Source organism: Dipteris shenzhenensis, chromosome 9 (assembly GCF_047967505.1).
Source record: "Dipteris shenzhenensis isolate YYH24624 ecotype China chromosome 9, Dip_SZ_1.0, whole genome shotgun sequence".
Taxonomy (NCBI): Eukaryota; Viridiplantae; Streptophyta; class Polypodiopsida; order Gleicheniales; family Dipteridaceae; genus Dipteris; species Dipteris shenzhenensis.
Genome location: NC_141604.1, coordinates 18344335 through 18364033, shown reverse-complemented (window position 1 = coordinate 18364033; position 19699 = coordinate 18344335). Strand labels below are relative to the sequence as shown.

Below are 19699 nucleotides of genomic sequence, written 5' to 3'. Positions count from 1 at the left end.
GTGGGCGAAGGAGAGGGGCCTCAGATGAGACCTTGCCTCGATATAGCGGATGCAGCAGTCTTCTCCAGGCTCCGAGGAGCTCAGACGACAGGAGGTTAGAGCCCGAGCCATGTTAGAGGAGATCACCCAGAGACGCTCAGAGTTTTCGTTCCACGCTTCCAAGTCCTTTTGGGCTAGGAAAGGCGACAGGATGTGCAAAAAGTTCTTCAGGACTCATGGCGAGAGGTCAGCAGGGGAACAGCTCCAATCTCTTAGGGCGCAGGATGGTAGTGTCAGGACAGATCCAGACGAGGTCAGGGACTTGGCGACAGATTTCTATAGATCCCTGTTCCAGCAGGAGCCCCCAGACCCTCGTGCCCGCCGTTGCAGGGAGGAGGTGTGGAGGTATACACCGACACTCGTGCAGCCTAGCATGATGCCGAGGTCTCGTCTCATGGGGGTCTATCTGATCTGGCTGAAAGAACTTCGTGATATAGCTCTGAGAGGTATCAGTCGAGGAAGAAGTCGGCTCCTATCTCTGTGCTCGGAGTATCCTCTCGCGGTGTCTAAGCATCTCATGAATGAAACTAGCCAAACACTGCTGGTCTGGGTAGGAGAGGAGACGGGCCAAAACCCCATAACTATCTCTGAAGAGGCAATAGAAATGCCCTCGGATCTCATAGTAAAGAGGACACCTGAAGATGAAATGCTCCTCTGTCTCAACCTCCTGCATGTCACACAGTGTGCATATGCGCCTCTCCTTGGGTAACCACTCTGCTCTGTCGCTCTTGGTACGAAGTGTGTGTGAAGAGACCCGAAACTGCCCAAGAGAGATCCTCAGCGAGTGGGGTAGGTAAATCTGCGTGTATCCTGGTGGATCAATGAAACCCTCCGATGTGCTATGTAAGAAGTGATCTCTGTAGAAGCCCAACTTCATTGGATTATCACTCGAGCCCAACCAAGTCCGGCATGTGTAGCTGTAGTAGATTCTCACGGATAACCTAGTTGACCTCGTGTGATAGGAGGGGAGAGAACGGAGCATCCATGGTGTACTGGAATGGAGGTAGTCTGTCCATGTGGAGCCCTAGCCTCTCAAACCATCTCTCTATGCATGCATACCATCACCTCTAATCTCCCCCTGCTACAAGTGCCATAGAAGAGGACAATGCTAGCCATGGTATCCTACTACGCCCAGAGGTGTAATCTCCATACTCCCTGACTCGGTACAGATACGTGATGACCTGAAATGCAGCATCTAGTTGTAATGGGGGTGACCCAAACTCCGCCCGAATGATCTGGTGAGGAACGGATGGCTTACCACGGATCATCCTTGATAACATGAGAACCTATAGCCGCTCCACCTTGACCCATTTGTATCCGACAAGTCTTGCCCCTAGCATGGACTGCCATACATCCCTGCTAGGCGGACCAAGGAGTCAAAGCAACCCTTTGGTCCGTGGATCTTGAAAGTGAGAGCGGAAGCATTGCCTCTCTAGTCTAGCCAATGAAGCATATCCTCTACTCAGACATGCATGCATCGCGGATCTCATAGTGAAGATGGGTTTGGAAAAGACGACACAAAGATAAGTGTATGATGAAACTACCTCAACAGGGGACCCATCAAATGCGAACTGCTCTTGGCGCATGACGGTTCGAGACGTATTGAAGATCATAACCTTAGTTTTACCTAGGTTGACCTTCAAATCATGAGACTCACAAAAGGACTGTAGTGCATCAACGTGTCTCTGAAGCCGCTCTGCTGAGGAAGACAAGAGAGCCATGTCATCTGTGTAAAGCAGTATTCGGATCAGCGTGCCCGTGAGAGCAACGTATCCCCCCTGTGTCTGCATCACTGTAGTCAATGGATAGATTAACCTCCATGGGAGGCCTCGTGGGCCTATGGGACAAAGTGACACCAAAAGGGAAAAAACTTAATACAAGCCACAAAGGGCTAATGCAAAGGGAGCGCTAAGACCCTTTGTTGAGTACTGACCTGAAATAAAAATAGCTCAATAGCTCAAGCAAAATCAAGTACAAAAATATATCATATCATGTGGTATTTGCTATTTGGAGTAGGCTGAGAATTGGAATTGGAACTAGAAACTTAGAAACCGAAACCCGGCATTCTTGTGGCTCTCGTCAATGAGCGGTGAAAATGTCTCGAATATGAGTCTGTCTGGCTGTTTCATGCTACGGTGTCGGAGGGGGGCATGCTCTCCTCTATCTCTAAACCCGATGAGCTATGTTTAGAGTGACCCCTCGTATCAAGCGGTCCCCTCTGAGGAAAGCTGTGATAGGGCGAACCTCAATCGAGTGTGCTTTGGGCGCTCTCCGTGTCTGGATGGCCTCTACAATCCTCTCTCGGTAATCCAGACTGCCCGCATAGTAGCTAGCTCCTCCTCCACCCCACTGTGTCCTGGAGCTCACTCGAATGCATAACAATCTATGACATACCGTTGTGTGTGGTCAGCCTTTGCATCTTGCGCGTCCTGCTGCTCTCTGATTTGTCGTAGCAGGGTCTTGCTTGTGTCGGCATCTCAAGCAGATAGAGCCCAATGCAGACTTGGTCATAGAAGTGGATCAATCGTGATAGTGGGCCGAAACCACTCCCATCTTGATAGAGACAGAGAGAGAGAAAGAAAGATGTATTAACGTCTGCAGGAGGCCTCGTAGGCCTATGAGACAAAGTGCAAAATCAAAAGGTAATTATACAAGCCACTAAGGGTTGAAGCAAAGGCCTCACTAAGGCCCTTGCTGAAAGCTAAAGTGCTAAGCTAGTGAACAAAATAATAGAGTAGCAAAATATCAGGTGCTCAGAGCTAGCGTTCCTAGTACATGCCTAGGTTCCATATATCCCGGTAACTTGGTGGCTCTCTGATGAGATGTGAGGAGCTCTCGTATCTGTGTCTGTTGAGCTGTCTCTCGATGTGGTGGAGGGCATGGTCTCCTCAATCACTGTATCCGATGGGCTACGTCAAGGGTGACCCCTCGTCTCTAACAATCACCTCTAAGGAGGGCTGAAATAGACTGGACCTCGATAGTGCATGCTCTAGTCCCTCTGTGTGTCGCATGTGGAGTGCGGGTCTCTTGTCTAGCAGCATCGTGGCAAAGACTCCACTACTAATCCATGATGCTCTCATCTTATCAAGCTCCTCTCCCTCAGCCTCTCCTGTAGCTGACTCAATTCCATAGAAATCTGTAACAAGTTACTGTGCTCTGTCCATCTCAGTGACCTGTGGCATCAATCCCTGCTGCTCTCTGATTTGCCGCATTAGTATATCTCTCTGTCGTCGCATCTCAATCATATAGAGCCCAACACAAACCTGATCGAGAAAATGGATCAGCCGTGTAAATGGACCAAAGCCATGCCCCACCTGAAAGAGGTAGTGATATCGCCTTCAGATCTCATAGCAGACTGGGCAGACACATAGAAAGTGCTCCTTTGTCTCAATCTCCTCCATCTGGCATAGTGTGAAAATTCTCTACTCTTTGGGTATGCCTGCAGCTCTCCCTACCTCAATCCTCAACTGATCTGACGAGACTTGCAACTGATTGATGGTGATCCTCAGTGCATGTGAAACTCTCCTATCCTCGAGTTACCGAGGTCTGATGACGAGAGAGAGAGTCTTGGCTACCAGGTGCATTACGGCTTCGCATTGTCCATCTTGTTTGCATCCCAAGGAGACAATCCTTCATCTACTCTGGACTTCCCCGGTTGCCCGTGGCTCTCTTCCTAGATTGGGGAGTTTTCTTCGTGGCTGTTTTCCTTGTATTGCTTTTAGCAGGTAGTTTTGGTTGTTTGGGAGATATACCACCACCCTTGACTACAATCAGTTTTTCAATTGGTGTCGTTATTGGGCTCTGTGATCCTTATATCATGCCCGTACTTATCGGATCTATGGACACTCTACAGTGGATGTTTATCATTTCTTTCGCCCCTCCTTGCTTGGTTCTCAACAGGACGCACATTGCATGGGAGATCTTTCGGCAGCCTAGCTAGAAGTGTTTTATGGTGTTTTTAGTTGTTATGTACTAGCTGTTCTACTAGCTGTTCTTTTATGGAGCATCTTTTACTGCTTTTACTTGTCAATATTTTGTTATGAGTGGTAGCTGTCCCACTCTGGGACAGCTATGAATGTAAATGCTTTCTTAATGCAAAATTTCTTTCACCCAAAAAAAAAGTGTGTCAGTGGCTAGTTTGTATAAGGCCTTGATGCCTCCACCTTGGATTTTAGATCGAGGAAATTACATTTGATTTATGCATTGTAATGATGGCATAAAAGATCGCAACGTATTTGGTGTTGTAAATTGCCTCTTTGACAACAGGCGTTTCTATGGTGAGTCTTGCTTGGAGTTATACCATTTGGTCAACTCCTAGCAGTAGACGTATTGTTCGCGCAGTTTGTCACAAATGCTTGGCTTCAGCAACCTCTGCACAGGCCGCCTCCATCCGTACCATTCTTTCCTATCCCCTCGGCGTTGTCGTTTGCTTCTGCCCCTTCCTTTGTCCTTGCGCAAGCCGTACTTGCTGTATGGTCGTCTGTACAGCCTGTACGGACGTCTGTACAGCCCCCCCCTCCGTACAGCTTTTTGCTCCTCTCATGCCGGGTTCTGTACAGTCTCTTCTTGCTGTCTCTTCCTCCCCTCTTCCTGCTCCTCTGATAGATGGCTCTTTCATTTTCTCTGCTTCAGCCCCCCCTTCTGCCTCTGCTCCTCCTGCACATGTCTTCTTTTGGCGGAAGCATGGTGGTTTGCCTTCCTCCACTTCGGTTAAATCGGCAAAGCTAGATATCGCAACTGGTCCTTCGTCTTCCCTCTAGCTAGACCTTCTTCGCCAAATGTGTTTTGCTTCTGTCACAGATGTTCCGTCATCGGGTTCACCACTTGTTTGTTCTTTGGACTCTGCCCTACTAGTTTCTAGTCTCCGACAAGCTCAGCAGTTTGGGGTCTGTCTCTACTTTATGGGCAGGGTTTTATCTACAGCTCAACTTCGCCGTTGGGTTGAAGTTGCAGTGGGTCAAGATTGCCTTTCCTCCTTTGTCTTTCTCGGAAAAGGTTTTTATTATGCCCACTGCTCTTCGGCTGATGTAGTGGAGCGACGTGTTAGTCGTGCTTGTATTCATGGGGCTGGTCTCTTTGCTTATGTGATGCCTTGGGATCCGCTTTTTGATCCGTCTGCCTCTTTTTTAACTCATTGTTTGGTCTGATTACCCTCAAAGCGTTGCCTCTTCCTCTTCGTCAGCATCTTCCTACTCTTGCTGCGCTTTTGGGAAGGCCTCTACATGTTCCGAGACGAGTTTTTGCAGGCTACCTGGGATGTTTGCCTTTGTATTCTATGGGATATGATGTAGCCTGTGCCCTCTACTCTTCTACTCTGGATCTTGATTTGGGATTTGCCCATCTGCCGATGCACATCAGGCTGCATTTTGCCTCTTTTCCTATAGCATATTATCGGTGCCGGCAGGTTGGTCATATTGCTCGTGCTTGCCCTTTTGCTTCCATGACCGCTCCTCCTGCTCCTTCTTCAACTGTGAAGGTTACTCTTCCTTCTCCTCCGGTTTCCGCTATGGCTTTATTGGATAAGCCTTCTTTTATTGCTCCGAAGCATTACTAGAGGAAGGTAGAAAAATCACAGGCCAATCTTTCTCGTGTTGAAGAAGTTCAGGATCCAACTTATGTTGAGCATCATCAGCCTCCTTCCTGAAGATATGGATGTGCTCCTTGCAGAGGGGATCATACAGGATGCTGCGTATGCTTTTTCTCAGGTTGATCATCAGAGTGAAGTTGAAATGGTGAGTCCTACTTTATCAGATGCAGCTCTTTCGTCCGAAGATACAAATGTTGATCTAGCTCCTTTGCCTCTGATGCCTGTGCTAGAGTCTTCTTCTGTTCAGGATGGAGATGTGCCCTTTACATTGGATTCTTTTCATCCCATGTTACAACAGGTTTTTGACCTTGTGATTCAGAAATTTTGGGTGCCGGGCTATATTAAGAAGAATCACAAGGGCAAAAAACAGCTTGTTTTTATTGATGGTGTGGTTTCTACACTGAATCAATTTTTACAAAGCAATAATATGAAGCTGGAGGATGTTGTGTTTGATCTTCCTCCAGCTTGATATGTAACTTTTTACTTGGATGCCTCATGACTTTTGCTTTGAGGCTTGAGAATTTTTTCCTTGTACTTATTGGTGGGTTTTTACCTCTTTTGGGGTTTCCCACACAGAAATATAAGATTTCACCAAAAAAAGAAAAAAGTGTGTTTGTGTACAAGATGTTCATTCCCTTGGAGACCTTCCTCAGGCCCAATTGGAAGCTTTTAATTGCGGTTTTTAGTTTTGAGTAGCTGTCTCAATCTGGACAGGTATGAATGTAAATGCTTCCTTAATGCAAAATCGCTTTTAGGAAAAAAAAGAGTATGTGTTGTGTGTCTATCAAAAAATTGGTCGGATGGGAGATCTTCCTTTGGCCCAGCTAGAAGTGTTCTTTCATGGCTGTAGTTTTGCTATACTGGAGCAGCTATGAATATCTTTTTTTCACCTTCCTCAAGTTTCTGAGGTGTAGCTGTTTCACTTTGAGACAGCTATGAATGTACATTCTTCTTAATGAAAGGTTATTTTACCCCCAAAAAAAAGTGTCTCAGAAAGTTTGGTTTCGGACAGTGTTACAGACCCTTATGGCATGTATTATCTTAGATGTTACATGATTTCCAGCTAGTACCACGTCATGGATTATAGAGTGTCTGAAAGATTGGGTCATTCAATTTGATGATCCGACCTGTTGATCGTTGTTGATGGCAAATATCACAGTTGCATCCTTGTTCTTGTTCAAGGTTTGGCTCCCCCCACCTTGGGTTTCTGCTCATGCAAACCAGATTCTGTCTATGAATCATCGGGTGGAGACAAAGGTTACAACAAATCTGGGAATCTGAAATCCCCCTTCGTCAATAGGTTTTCTTTTGGCGAGGCTTGCTTGGGGTTATGCCTTTCTGACAGATTTTGGCACGCGTGCATATTGCCCTAGATATTTGCCACCAATTTCCATCTTCTTGGGAATCAATGACCCTCACACGTGTTACTTCTCGCTCTTCTTGCAACAAACCGGTGCTTGCTTTGGCAAGTTTTTTTTGGTTATTTGGGACCCTCCTAGTCAGACTGGGATATGACCTTTTCTTTACATGGGTACGCTATGGGGCACTAAGGGACTCTATGGAAGGATTGGAACCATAGGGTTTTGGCCCTACCCTCGCCAAATATTCCTTCTTTTGGACATCTTTGCGGCAATACTTTTAGGATTGTCTATATGCTCATGATTTGGATTATCGTGCTTAATTGTCATACAATGAAATGTTTTGATTTTGTAAAGGCATCTCCTCTTTTGAGTAATGCTTTTTGGCAAATGGATTTCACTACACACAAAAGTGTGTGAAACAGAAATCATCGAGTCTATGCTGAGCCCACTCTTGCAAAGTTTCGCTTCTTTTGGGCATCTTTGAGGCAATATTTCTTTGATTGTCTCCATACCCGTGATCTGGGTCTCCTTGGATATTTGTCATATAATGCATATACTGCTATCTTTTGATGTTGTAGTTGCATGTCTCATCTCTGGGGACTGCATTTTGTAATATGAATACAAATGGGTTTCACAAAAAATTAGAAATTCGTGTGCGCGCGCGTGCGCGCACGTGTGTGTGAGACAGAAGGGGAGTGTGGAGCTATGGCAGGTAGGGGCTGCATAGGCTGTCTTCTGGCATCGTGACGGAAGGAGAGTGTAGAGCTGCAGGAGCTATGGTCGGTAGGGCTATGTAGGCTGTCTTCAAGCATCGTGACACCCTTGTTTGTTTTCACCTCTCTTTGCTTCAGTCCGGTTTTCTGGCCTTTCCATGCTCTGCGCTGTCTTTCTTGGAGGTCCCTTCTGCTCTCGGTCTTCCCCTAGGACTCCAGCCTCTGCTCGGTGCTCTTTTGTCTTATTTTGGTCATTTTTTTGCTTCTTTGTTTGCCTGCTGCCTGGCAGAGTCCTCTGCACTGTTATTTCGCCTTTTTCTGCTTCGTTTTTGTTTCTGCATTTGTGTGTTCATTTGTGTTCTTGTTTCTGCATTTTCTGTTTGTTTCTTCCTCATCTTACGTCTGCTGAGGGTTGCACAGTACCTTCTCTGCTGTTTTTGATCTGCTCTTTTCTTACGCTGTCCATGCGCCTTTTTCTCCTCTTTTCTTTGCTAGGTTTTCAGTTTTGTATTTTCCCCTTTTTATAGGGATCTTTAGCTCTCCTCGTTTTAGTTCTTTCTTGATTCAGGGGATTCTTGGAGTTGTGTAAATCAAAACTTGAGAAAACATACTCGAAAAAAAGACAAGCTCAGAAAAAAATGAAGCATGCAATGGGTCAGGATGACCCCTTCAGGTCTCTCATGATCAGTGTGTATTGAAGTAATGCATGAGGGGTTTGAAGGTACCACAAAAGATTGGAAGGAACCAGCTCCTACAGTCAGCATAGTTGTTGAGGTGGATGATATAGTTGATCTGATAAGAGAATATGCTAAAAATGCTGTCATTATTTTCTTCCTTGGGAAAATGCCAGTTTCTACAGATGTGGGAAATTGTAGCACAAACAAATGCTTCTGGAGCATTCTCCATTGAATTATGGTCAGCAGATGGTGCATGTGCTACCTTGATCTCCCACACAAGACTATGCATCTTCGATTAGGCATCGTTGCCCTGTCTGGGTTGAGGTTTTGGATTTCCCTCAATGCCTGGAAAAGATTTTGCCAAAAATTGAAGGTGGTGTGTCCACCTAGGCAGAATGGGAATTCCAATCGGTTTTGCATATTGTGGGATACGGATGTCCCTACACCTGAATGTTACTCTATTACCGTGAATAATGTGGCAGTGGGCAGTGCCTTTTATAAGCTCAAATGGGGTCTCTTTGCAGGAGCATGTTTTGAATGCAAGAAATTTGGCCATATGGCCTCGCAATGTCCATTGGCCTTACATAAAATGTCCCCTAAAGCAATGCCTACATCTGTACAAAATAAAGATACTCTTGGACCTTTTGGAATTAAAAATAAAATCAACAAGCCGGCTCCTGTTGTCCAGGTTTAAGGGAAGTCTAAGATTCTTCCTACTGGCAATGGTAATTCTCAAATGCCCTTTGCCGCTCAGATAAAAGCAAAATCAACCTTAGGTTTCAGATAAGGCAATCAACTCGAGCACATGAATCATCCGCAAAGTGGTGGAGGAAGAGATTGCGGCAGCTTTGGAGATCCAAAGTTCCTCTTTGACGGCAGGTTTTTAGGTGGCTGGTGATGTTGGGAGGTTTTCCATTTGGGCAGCTCCTAGCACGCAGACATATTGCTCCGGTTATTTGTCACAAATGTTTGGATCCACAGGAATCTGTGCCTCCTCTCCTTTGGCATTGTCCACACACCCATGATTTCTTGGGTCTTCTTCGGCAGCGTTTGAGAACTAGATTTCCCATTGCTACCTTCGGGAAGCATTTTTGGCTTTTTGGGATTCACCGATGTAGACAGGGGTTTGAGTTGTTTTTCATTTGGGCTCGTTATTAGGCACTTTGGACTCTATGGAAGGATAGAGTCTTTGGTGATCCTACTTTTTCCACTTTCCCTTTCTTACGATGCTCTCTGCAGCAATCTTTCTTTGATTGTCTGTAGACTTATTACATAGACTATAATGTATACTTGTCATACAGTGAGATCTTCTGTTGATGTACTTTTGAGCTCCCTATTTAGGGGAAGCTATTGTCTAATATAAAGCATCAAAATCGTCACCCCCCCCCAAAAAAAAGTGTGTGTGTGTCCAGGCTCTTTCCCATTTTCGGGGAAGCTACGTTGTAATATAAAGCATAAAAAATTTCACCAAAAAGTGTGTCCAGGTTCAAATGATGGCATGCAATTGAATTGGACTAAGATTATCCCACTATGCAAGGAGGTGGTTCCTCTCATCTCATTATGGGGTGACCTAACACAGAGTAGCAATCTTCACTCGTACTCCTCCAAACCATCGAGGTCTCAATTTAGTTTTTTTCCTTAAACGGTGTCTTGTTTTTTCCCTTTTCTAGTCCGAATCCTAGGCTGTCAATAATTGATGCCTTGCAATACATATAGAGCTAGTTCACTTGAAACTCTTTTTGCAACCCTGCTAGACAAAGTCAGCCAGCTAACTAAAAACATAATAAAGTGTTCCCTGTTACACATTTTAGGTCTCTGAATGTGCTCTAAAGAGTCATTGCTTGCTATTATGTCTAGATAGACAGCATAAGATTCCTAGGAGCACAATCGTGCATCCAGTCAGGCTCTTTAAGAAACTGGGGCTGGTAGGACGTTCAAGTTGACCATTCATTCATCGAAGGTAAAGATATTCCCTCTCATGTAGTCTTTTCTGCAATCTGCTAAAAATAAAATAATCCAAGTTGTGCAGAAGAAGGGACTTATAAGCTATTTATAAATGATTGAAAACTGTTTCTGTACAATAAACAATACCTAGATAGCTTATCATTTATTTCTGTTTGTGTCAAGGGAGTGTGTCATGGGAGTTTATGATTATGACTATACTTAATGACGAATCTTGATGCCATTGAAGACTTTAACGTGTGTTCCACTATATTAACTATATTGTCTTATGCCAAATTATTTAATACAGTGACAGCTGGATGCTCAGCAATGCCTGTGCTGCAGTAACACAGGTTGAGTATGATAGCTGTTTCCCAAGCGTGAATGGAACAATGCGCGATGACTATTAATTGTTTTGCAGATACTGGATGCTGAAAACTGTTTTCTTATAAGGAACCTCTTGTGCAAGTCAGTGGGTCATTGTGACATTCCAATCTGTCGCTATTCAAAGGCAGGTTTTAAAATGGTTGTTAAACATATAACTGAATGGCTTTTTTTAAATGACAGGCGGAGTATCCAAAGCATCTACAGTTACTGCTGGAGATACTGGTGAAGATTTCAGCAACTCAGCGTAAAGAAGATGGCAAGGCTGGTATTGAAGAGGTGCATAATCTGAAGGCTTGTATTACTCAGGCAAAACATGTGAATGTACTGATTATATTGATGAAAGACAGTAGCGTGGCAAGCTTTAAAGGGGTTCATGGAAATTCTTCCTTTGCAGGTGATAAGTGCAGCAGATGAAGTGATTGACCTTATTGATAAGGAGGCTTTGGCCAAGTTTTTTGGAGTAAAAGGTGAAGCAGAAGAGCCAGATGCAGTGGTTAGTAATCTGTTCTCATCATCACGTTAGTTTGTGAAACGGGCTCACTTGTTTTAGCTATTTTGTTGTGCACTTCTACATAGGATTCTTTAATGCAATTAGGAGGGAAACCAAGTGGATACCTCTTATAAAATATGTTCTCTTGTAAGCTTTTTAAAAGCTTGGTAGTTGTATTATTCAGGAAGTTATATGGCTCACTTTTGACTTGGCAGCAACTGAAGCAAGAGATGGAGAGTCAGCGTGATGCATTGGTGGATGCTTTGCATAAAAAAGGACTCGCTTTAGCAGAGCTGGAGGATCAATCATTGGTAGTCTCACAATTCATTGTTGTTTCATATCTGTTTCTGGTTGATAGGTTTTGGAGATGTTAAAAGACTGTTGGGCTCAACCTGGTGTTTGATTCAATTTAAGGAGAATAAAATCAACAGTTGTTGACTAGATATGAAACATGTTAGGGTCGGTAGTAAGAACTGTACATTCATCTGGTTTACATAATTTCATTTGCCAAGGTTTATTGTAAAGATTCCCTAGCGTGTGAAAACGGCAGCCAAAGCATGCACTGTACTCATCTTACTAGAGAACTCAGAGACTTCGTGGATAAGGGAGGAATATGTCAAGGTTGCAAGGATTGGGACCCAAATATTATAAGATCTGCATATCATGATAAATTTCTGTAGCTAGGATTCTGCTGGAGGAAAATATTCCAAGGATTTCATGAATCACACATGCTCTTCTTGCCTCCAATGATTTTATTAGCTTTGCTGAGGAAAATTTTCCAAGGATTTCATGAATCACACATGCTCTTCTTGACTCCAGTGATTTTATTAGCCTTTTCCTTCAGTACTTTCCTGCATCTCTGCCTCCAGAGCTTTGACAGAACCTCATCAAGAACGCATTGGATTTTTTGCTCATGCTTGTGTGGGTTTGTGAAAGAGCATAGCTCATACAATCTCATACACCCTCGGTAACATGCAGATGATGCTGGTGGGAATATTCTAGTGGCAAGTCCCTGTTATGTCTGATGGGGTTGATTATTTTGACCTTCTAGATGACGCTATATACTGCACTATTTATTTTCCTTCTACATGATGAGCATGAATGCAAGCAAAGATGGATGCTTTGTTTACGCATGTCACTGCGCCCGTACTGCTCTAGCATGCGTATGGATACAGACAGCCCTATATTTGGGAGTCGAGAACTGCCAATCAATGATGATGGATTGATAGAATGAAAATGTTGTTGGCGTTGTGCAGCTAGAGGTAGTTTTAAAGGAAGAATCAAAGGCTGGTGAAGGGTCACAGGGTTTGAGTGGATCTCCTAGTTCCGATCCCTCGTCTGTGGAGTGTACAGAAGTGAACCAGGAAAGTGGGGAGCAGGCATCAGTTAGCATTGAGACAAGTGGCTCTTTGGATGTGTCAAAAGATAGATTTGAGGAAACTTACTGCGAATTGCGTAAGTGGGTCGATATAAGCTCAACAAAATACAGCTTGCTGATGGTGATCCGGGAAAGGCGCTGTGGACGTCTGGGAACTGCCATCAAGGTGCGTAAACATTTTTATTAACCAAGATTACTGATAATTTATGTTGGCACCATTCCAAATAACCTAACAGATATGCGTGTAAGTTGCCTTTTGCAGGTTTTAAATGAATTGATTCAAGATGATGGGAAATTGCCTAAAAAGAGTCTTTATGAGCTGCGAGTGAAGTTGCTTCAACAAATAGGATGGCCTCATTGGGCTGCCTATGAAAGTAAATGGATGCTTATACGCTTTCCTCATGGCCTTCCATTGTTCTAGTGCTTCATGCTTGTAACCTCTTGTGAAGTTTCGACCTTATACTCCACCTCACCTGTAAAAGAAACTAAATATGTAAAATTTACTTTCTACGTCCATTCTCGATATGAACAGTGTACGGCTTAAAATTGATCTTCTCCCCAAACAAATATTATTTATTCAAGTCAGTCTCGTCATCTCTTCTTTTGGACAAGCATTATTTGATGTTAGACTTAATAAAGGTAAGAGTATGCCTCTCCAAAAGGCAATTGTATTCAACTTCTATCCAGATGAAGGCCTCATATATCTGTCAACAAAACGTCAACATGCAGTCTCAGGTGTGTGATTACCCCTTACGGTATTCACAGTGTATTTGTATGGTCATTTTGTAAAAAGGCTATTCTTGCCTCATGTGCATTGCATGACATTACACATAGTGTATGCATGCATGCAACATGTGTACACATCCATACAATTTACAATTTTTAACGAGCTGCTACCAATGATGCGAATCCACACAATTAAATAGGCTGGGCATAAATATGTGATGTGTTTAGGGAATATGAAGCCATTGTTGATTATGGTGGTGTACCGACATGGTTGAAATATTTGCATGGAAGTGCATGTTGGCCTGTCACTTGGATGTGGCTTGTGATGCTCTAATGTAAAATTTCTACTACCTAGTCTCCTCTTCTTATTAAAGAAATTCTTATACTGCTTTAGCACCTAGTCTCTCCTTCTTATTGAATATTGTTTTAGCATGACTACCGAATGAAATGATAATACAATGAGTGCCTTTTTTGTTTTTACTCAAGCTAAGGGAATTTAAAAGATTTTGTAACTTTTTATAATTATTACCTTGTTCTTATCTAGTGATAGTAGTTCACCTCTCCAATGGTGTGGTGAAGGGTAATTTATGTCTTTTAGGGTTGGGAGGTACATGCGACTTGCTATAGGTTTATTGCTATCATTGTGCAATATTGGATCATAACATAATAATATATTTCAGCTTAACCAAGAAGAAGTGAAACATAGTCAAACAAGGAGATGCTTTCTTTAAAGAGTTATTTGCAAGTGGACTACAGCTTTTGCATGTAGGCTTGTTCCTAAAGATGAGACTAATGGTATGAGGCCCTCAGAACCACGTTAGTAGCCATTGAGTCAATAATAAACAAAGAAAAAAGGGCATGAAGGGAGGCCGCGAAAGTCTGCGAATGTAGAGTTGTGGAGAAGCCTCAATAGGCATACAAGGAGGAGCACTTTGGAAAGTGCTTAGCACCTAACAACAAGGCTAGTGAGCAAGATATTTATCCTCCCCAAGCATGAAATGATGCAAGAATAAAGAGGTTGAGGAGATGTCCCACAAATTTGAGAGTTGAATAACAAGTCTATAAATAGCAATAAGTAAGATTCAAAGGGTAGTTGCAGGACACAGCCAAGTTTGGGGGCTCATTTGAACTTATAAGATGGTGATTTCAAGTTATTTAAGAAAAGAAGAGAGGAGAGGAGGGGGAAAGGAGAGCAAGTTGAGAACATGATGTCCATGTGGCCTTATGTTGGGTAAGAATGTATAGGGGTGATGCTCCATTGTGGTTTTAGCTAATTTTTGCATTGCAATGCTATCTTTTGATATGTGAATACATTTAGCAATAAATTAAGCTCCACATACTACTATTGCCATTTCAAACGAATAGGCATATTTTCTTGAACAATTTTTTCTCATCCTAAAGGAAGCTAAGTTGTAACTTGCTCGTCGAATTAGGTGCTTCACCTTAGTGACTTTGAACTTCTTGGCAAGGTTTTTTAACTTGGGACTTTTTCTCACATGATGACTAACAGAAGGTTGTTACCCTCATTGAAGTGATGATATGAGTGATTGTTGTTGCAAACATGCATGAGATTTCTCTATAAATCGTGCATTTACTAATCAAGAGGATAGCAACACCTCCTCTGAATGGCAATGAGATTATTCCTCAAATGATCATGGAAGAAAAGGAGGAGGGTCTTATCAGTTGCGTCACATGAAGGTCAAGGTCAGTCTCTACTCCTTTTACAAAAAATGTGGAGAAAAAAAATGGCATGTTGCAAAATGGCTTGAAGATGCAAGCATAAAAAGAGTTTAAAAATGGTGTCCCTATATATAAAGGTGGCTTCTCCAAAAGAATGGACGAGTCTTTGGAGTGAATTGAAGAATATGAGCATACAAAAACATGGCAAAATATTATCAAGGGATGAATAAGAGTATGCCATATGCAAAACAACTTGCCATAACGGTCTTTGGCCATTAACACACATAACTATGGTGCCCTTAATAGATACATAAAGGGCTTCCCGGTACTTAAATCTCACTAATGAAATTTACGCTTGGGCCATTAAAGTCCATGAATAAGAGGGAAAAATCAGGCAATAAAAAGGCATAATAAGAGCCCCCCTTTTGTGATTACAGACAAGACTAAAAGGTGCTAAAATTAAACTTATAAGGCCAAAAATTTCCTAGCCAACCTTAGAGCTGGCCACACATTAAACCTTATAAGAGGACCTTAGTGAAAAATGTTACCGCATGTCATCATATGGATGAATTCAGAACCTTAGCCAAAACATTGTGCAGGAAATATTTGCACAAGCTCCCCAAAATGTTAATGTTGAGAACCTCAAACACGCATAGCAGCATAAAAAATGCACAAAAAGTAATGCTCAGATTCCAACGTTGTCATCCTCTCTTGGTTGCAAAAGTGCGCAAGGATTTTTGTTGAAGTAGACTCTTATTGCAAGGTCTGATGTCTCTCAACTTTAAGGAGTGAGTTGTAAAAGAGACTTTAGCATAGAAGAGAGCCACAAATTGTAGTGGGACTTGAAAAAGAGAAGGTTCAAGCAGGCAAAGACTTTCCTATTGTTCAAATACAAGGAATCAAGTTTGAAGGGGATATCCAACAACCTTGATGCCCTCAAAACCATCAAAATTGGAAAAACTATTCTACGATACGAAGGACTAAAGTACAAATATTTTGATTGGAGGACTCTATGCTCATTGAATCATTGAGCACTAAAATACTCTATCTTGAGGACCCTGGAGTTGATGGTAAAGAGAATCAAGTGTACATTGTTGGTGATATGCGTGATGGTAATGTGGGAGGCTACATAAACAGTTGTAGAGATCGCATGGAGTATGAAAATGTATGATATGTATACTCACCCACCCTTGAACCTTGTTTGAAGATATGAATCAAATGCTTAAGTTAGCTAAAGATAGCATAATAAGAGCTCAGGATAGAGCACAAAGTTATGCATACCCCCACCGTAGAAAGTTAGAGCTTGAAGTACATGAGAAAGTCTACCTTAGGGGACCTGTAACTTTCGAAATCCCTACCTATTTGAAAATTTTAAAGGAAATCCATGCATATTATATATGGACCTTGTCCCCCCATACCATAGATTTTAGACAAGGGTAGTAACATATTACACATTGAGTTGGTGCCCTAGGGTATAGAGCTAGGCCACTGGCTTGTTGATTGTGGACATGATAAGTGAGTGGACATAGGGACGATGCCCATGTCTAAATCTAATGACGCCAATGATAGACCCGAAGCCAAGGAGACATACCAACAATAGGAGAAGCTACCAATAGATGATGAAGCATAAGGAGAGCCAAAGGATGATGTCAAGGAACAAGCACCCATGATAGACAAAGAAGAATCAAACAAACCTATTGATCTGGAGGATAAAGACATGAAACAAGCCACCAAGGAAATGGAAGAGACGGGCGAGCAATGGGATGATGAAGAGAGGGAAGAGAAATGATTGGTCCATGGAAGACGATTGAAGGAATTCAAGGCAAGACACATGAGTCTTCCCCTCCCGTGACATAGAAGAGCAACTTGGCTCGTCTCATAGGCTGCCCTCCCACAACATTGAGTTGCTAGAAGAATCTGTGAGTGTCAACATCTTGTTTTACTTTAATCCAAAATCCCTCATCTACAACTAGATTTAAGAGTCTTGGAATATGATCAGCCAAGAAGGAGCAAAATGTGCAAAAATATTGTAGCATTTAAGCATGAAGCATAGGGTGTTGTCCGAAGTCTTATTGCACAATGAAGCATAGGGTGTTGTCCGAAGTCTTATTGCACAAAGTTGATCTATGGGAGGGCCGGCTACAAACCAAGAACAAAGAGATCAATATCATCAGGACCAAGCTATAAAATTGGGTCATTGAGTTGGCATGATATCTTCCCAAGATCCTAAAGAGATACAACACATTGCATGTAGCACACAACAAACTACGAGCTCAAGAAGAGCAAGAGACCAACCAAGAAGGTACTCCAAGAGGAAACACAAGAATTGAGGTCTCCGTGAAAGGCCCAAGACAAAAATATTGACGCTATCATAGCAACTGAGCAAAGCATGCTTAGGGAAGAGCTCACCCTGTATCGGGATGAGCAAGCCAAGATAGTTGCCCAAATCTAAAACTAGTGCAAAAAACACTTAGGATCCCAGATGAGCACCCCTTTAAGTTGTAGAGGCAATATGTCCTGGATGATCAAGATAGCATGGGCTCATAGGTTCCCAAGTTTTCCAGAGACCCAATTGCCACTAGAACAGGCACAAGGGGAATCCATAGTGAACTAATCAAGCAATAGACTATTGTAAATAATTTTTGCCTCTTGTATATACTTCCTCTCCGCCATTGCAATAGGCACTACAGCATCATGCCAGTTCACCCAAATGGAAAGCAGACCTTGTTGCCTCCCCATCCAACAGAGCTAGTCCCCAAGGCTACTGTGAGCCCCTTCTCACAATGTTGATGTCATTCCTACAACCATTCCCCCCTTGACTTTTATCAATCTTGAGCAAAAGATGGGAATTACTTTGGTTGTAGGTAGTTTTACTATCTTTTTGGTATTGTTTTATCTTCTTGTGTCATGTCTCTCTTTTGTATTTTGTTCTTTCTTGAATAATTTTCAAGTTGAATGTAGGGCGTTAAAATTTTGGTAAGCTGTAAGGAGTTTCATTTTCCTCACTCCAAAAGGGGTGAGAATATGCCCCTTGCATTGTGTGCCACAAGGCACATAGATACAAGAGGACACGCTCCACATCCAAGGGAACAAAATGAAACATTTAGCATCCTACGGCATTAGATGCCAAGTGGATGGACGAAGACATGTTATCCGATCATCCACAGCTTTTGGATGTTTACAAGGAAGCCCGTTCTATTGTATTTCAGTTGATAAGCTTAGCTATTTCATTTTTCAGCTTGAGATCCTACATTTATGTGGGTAAGTGTTTTTCTCTGCTATCTTTTATAATGTTGAAGTTATTTCAAAGTATGAAGAATCTGTACTTATCTCTCACTGGTACTTATAGGGTGTCCTATTTGTTTATTCTGTATCCTCGATTAGATTCACAAGTGGATGACAATGATGCACACACAGTTTGAACAGGCCGTATATGTGGAAACCTAAGCTACACTCTTGTCTATTAATAAAGAAAGACAATAGCAGAATATGCAAATATTGGAATTGATTTGTAAATAGTCAAAAATTATAAGTTTCGATAATTCTTACAAGTTACTATGATAAATGAAGGACAATAACAAGATAATGGAAGATATAGCATGCAAACCTTGTGGCATTCAAATATGAAACCAATTGTGGCGCAATCGTAGTGGTAACCTTTGAAAAGGGAGACACAAGCAAACGTAGCAAAGCTGCAAAATACATTGCATACAATTTCAGGTGAACCTGAGAAGAACTGATGGCATTCAAATATGAAACCACTGTGGAGCGGTGGTAGTGGTAAACTTCAAGAACGGAGAACAAGTAAACCTAGGGGAGTTGCCAAATACATTGCAGATTGTTGTAAGTGGGGTGATCACGCAACGTGATGGTTCAAGGTGAGCCAATAAAAAGCACTAAGTGAGGAAAGATACCAAAAAACACTTTTCCAACTCCTCTTTAATTTGGCAAGGAGGCAAAAGGGGGGGCAGTGCATGCATGCAAAGGGTTGTGCATGAGGGGGAGGGGGTTGCGCGCAAGTCGAGGATGCATGCACGCAAGGGGGGAGTGTGCTCATGCACAGAAAGGGGGGAAGGGAGGCATGTGTAGAAGGGGGACACGGTCATGCATATGCACAAGGGGGCAGGGGGTGCATATACTCGCTAGGGGAGGCATTGGTCTAGGGTTGTGCATGCACACAAGGACCGAGATGAGGGGAGGGGTTGTGTATGCACGTAGGAGGAATGTGTATGCACACACAGGGAGGGGGTGTTTTCTCATAAGGGCAAGGGGGGGATCATGCATGTGTGCAAGGTGGAACACGAGGCAACGGGGGGTTTACCCCTCTGCATGATGCAAGGGGGGTGGGGTTTGCCCATGCGCACAAGGTGGGTTGTTCTTGTGCATGCACACAAGGTGCTGAGGGGAGGGCACATGGGCACATGGGGGGCACAAAGGGAGGAGGGTGGTGGGGGTGTTTCTCATAGATGTGTGTTAGTGATCCTTCTATAGGTTCACCTACAAAAACATTATTATGACTTCTCCTTCCTCTAAATGGTAAGACCTAATGAACTTCTCACACCCACGGCGGACCATCGGCATCACCACAATCCAAAAACTTCAACGAATCATTCATTCAATAGGAGCAATGACCAGTGTGTACAAAGGGTAGGAATGCAGTCAATAGGACCTAATGACTTGTGCTTACTAGAAATTCCTTGTTGAAGATCAATAATTGCTT

General features: G+C 43.0%; 1 protein-coding gene across 2 annotated transcripts in view; it reads left to right on the top strand.

The window, feature by feature from the left end:
- TPP2 (tripeptidyl peptidase ii) overlaps positions 1-13560 on the top strand; it is a 203805-nt gene extending 190245 nt beyond the window's left edge. For both annotated transcript variants that reach the window (XM_087378744.1, XM_087378745.1), the window contains exons 30-34: positions 10886-10981; positions 11100-11198; positions 11411-11506; positions 12452-12739; positions 12836-13560. In XM_087378744.1, the coding sequence (XP_087234870.1) occupies positions 10886-10981; positions 11100-11198; positions 11411-11506; positions 12452-12739; positions 12836-12994 (738 nt within the window). In that variant the 3' untranslated portion in view covers positions 12995-13560. The remainder of the gene's footprint in view (positions 1-10885; positions 10982-11099; positions 11199-11410; positions 11507-12451; positions 12740-12835) is intronic.
- Positions 13561-19699: the final 6139 nt, after the last annotated feature.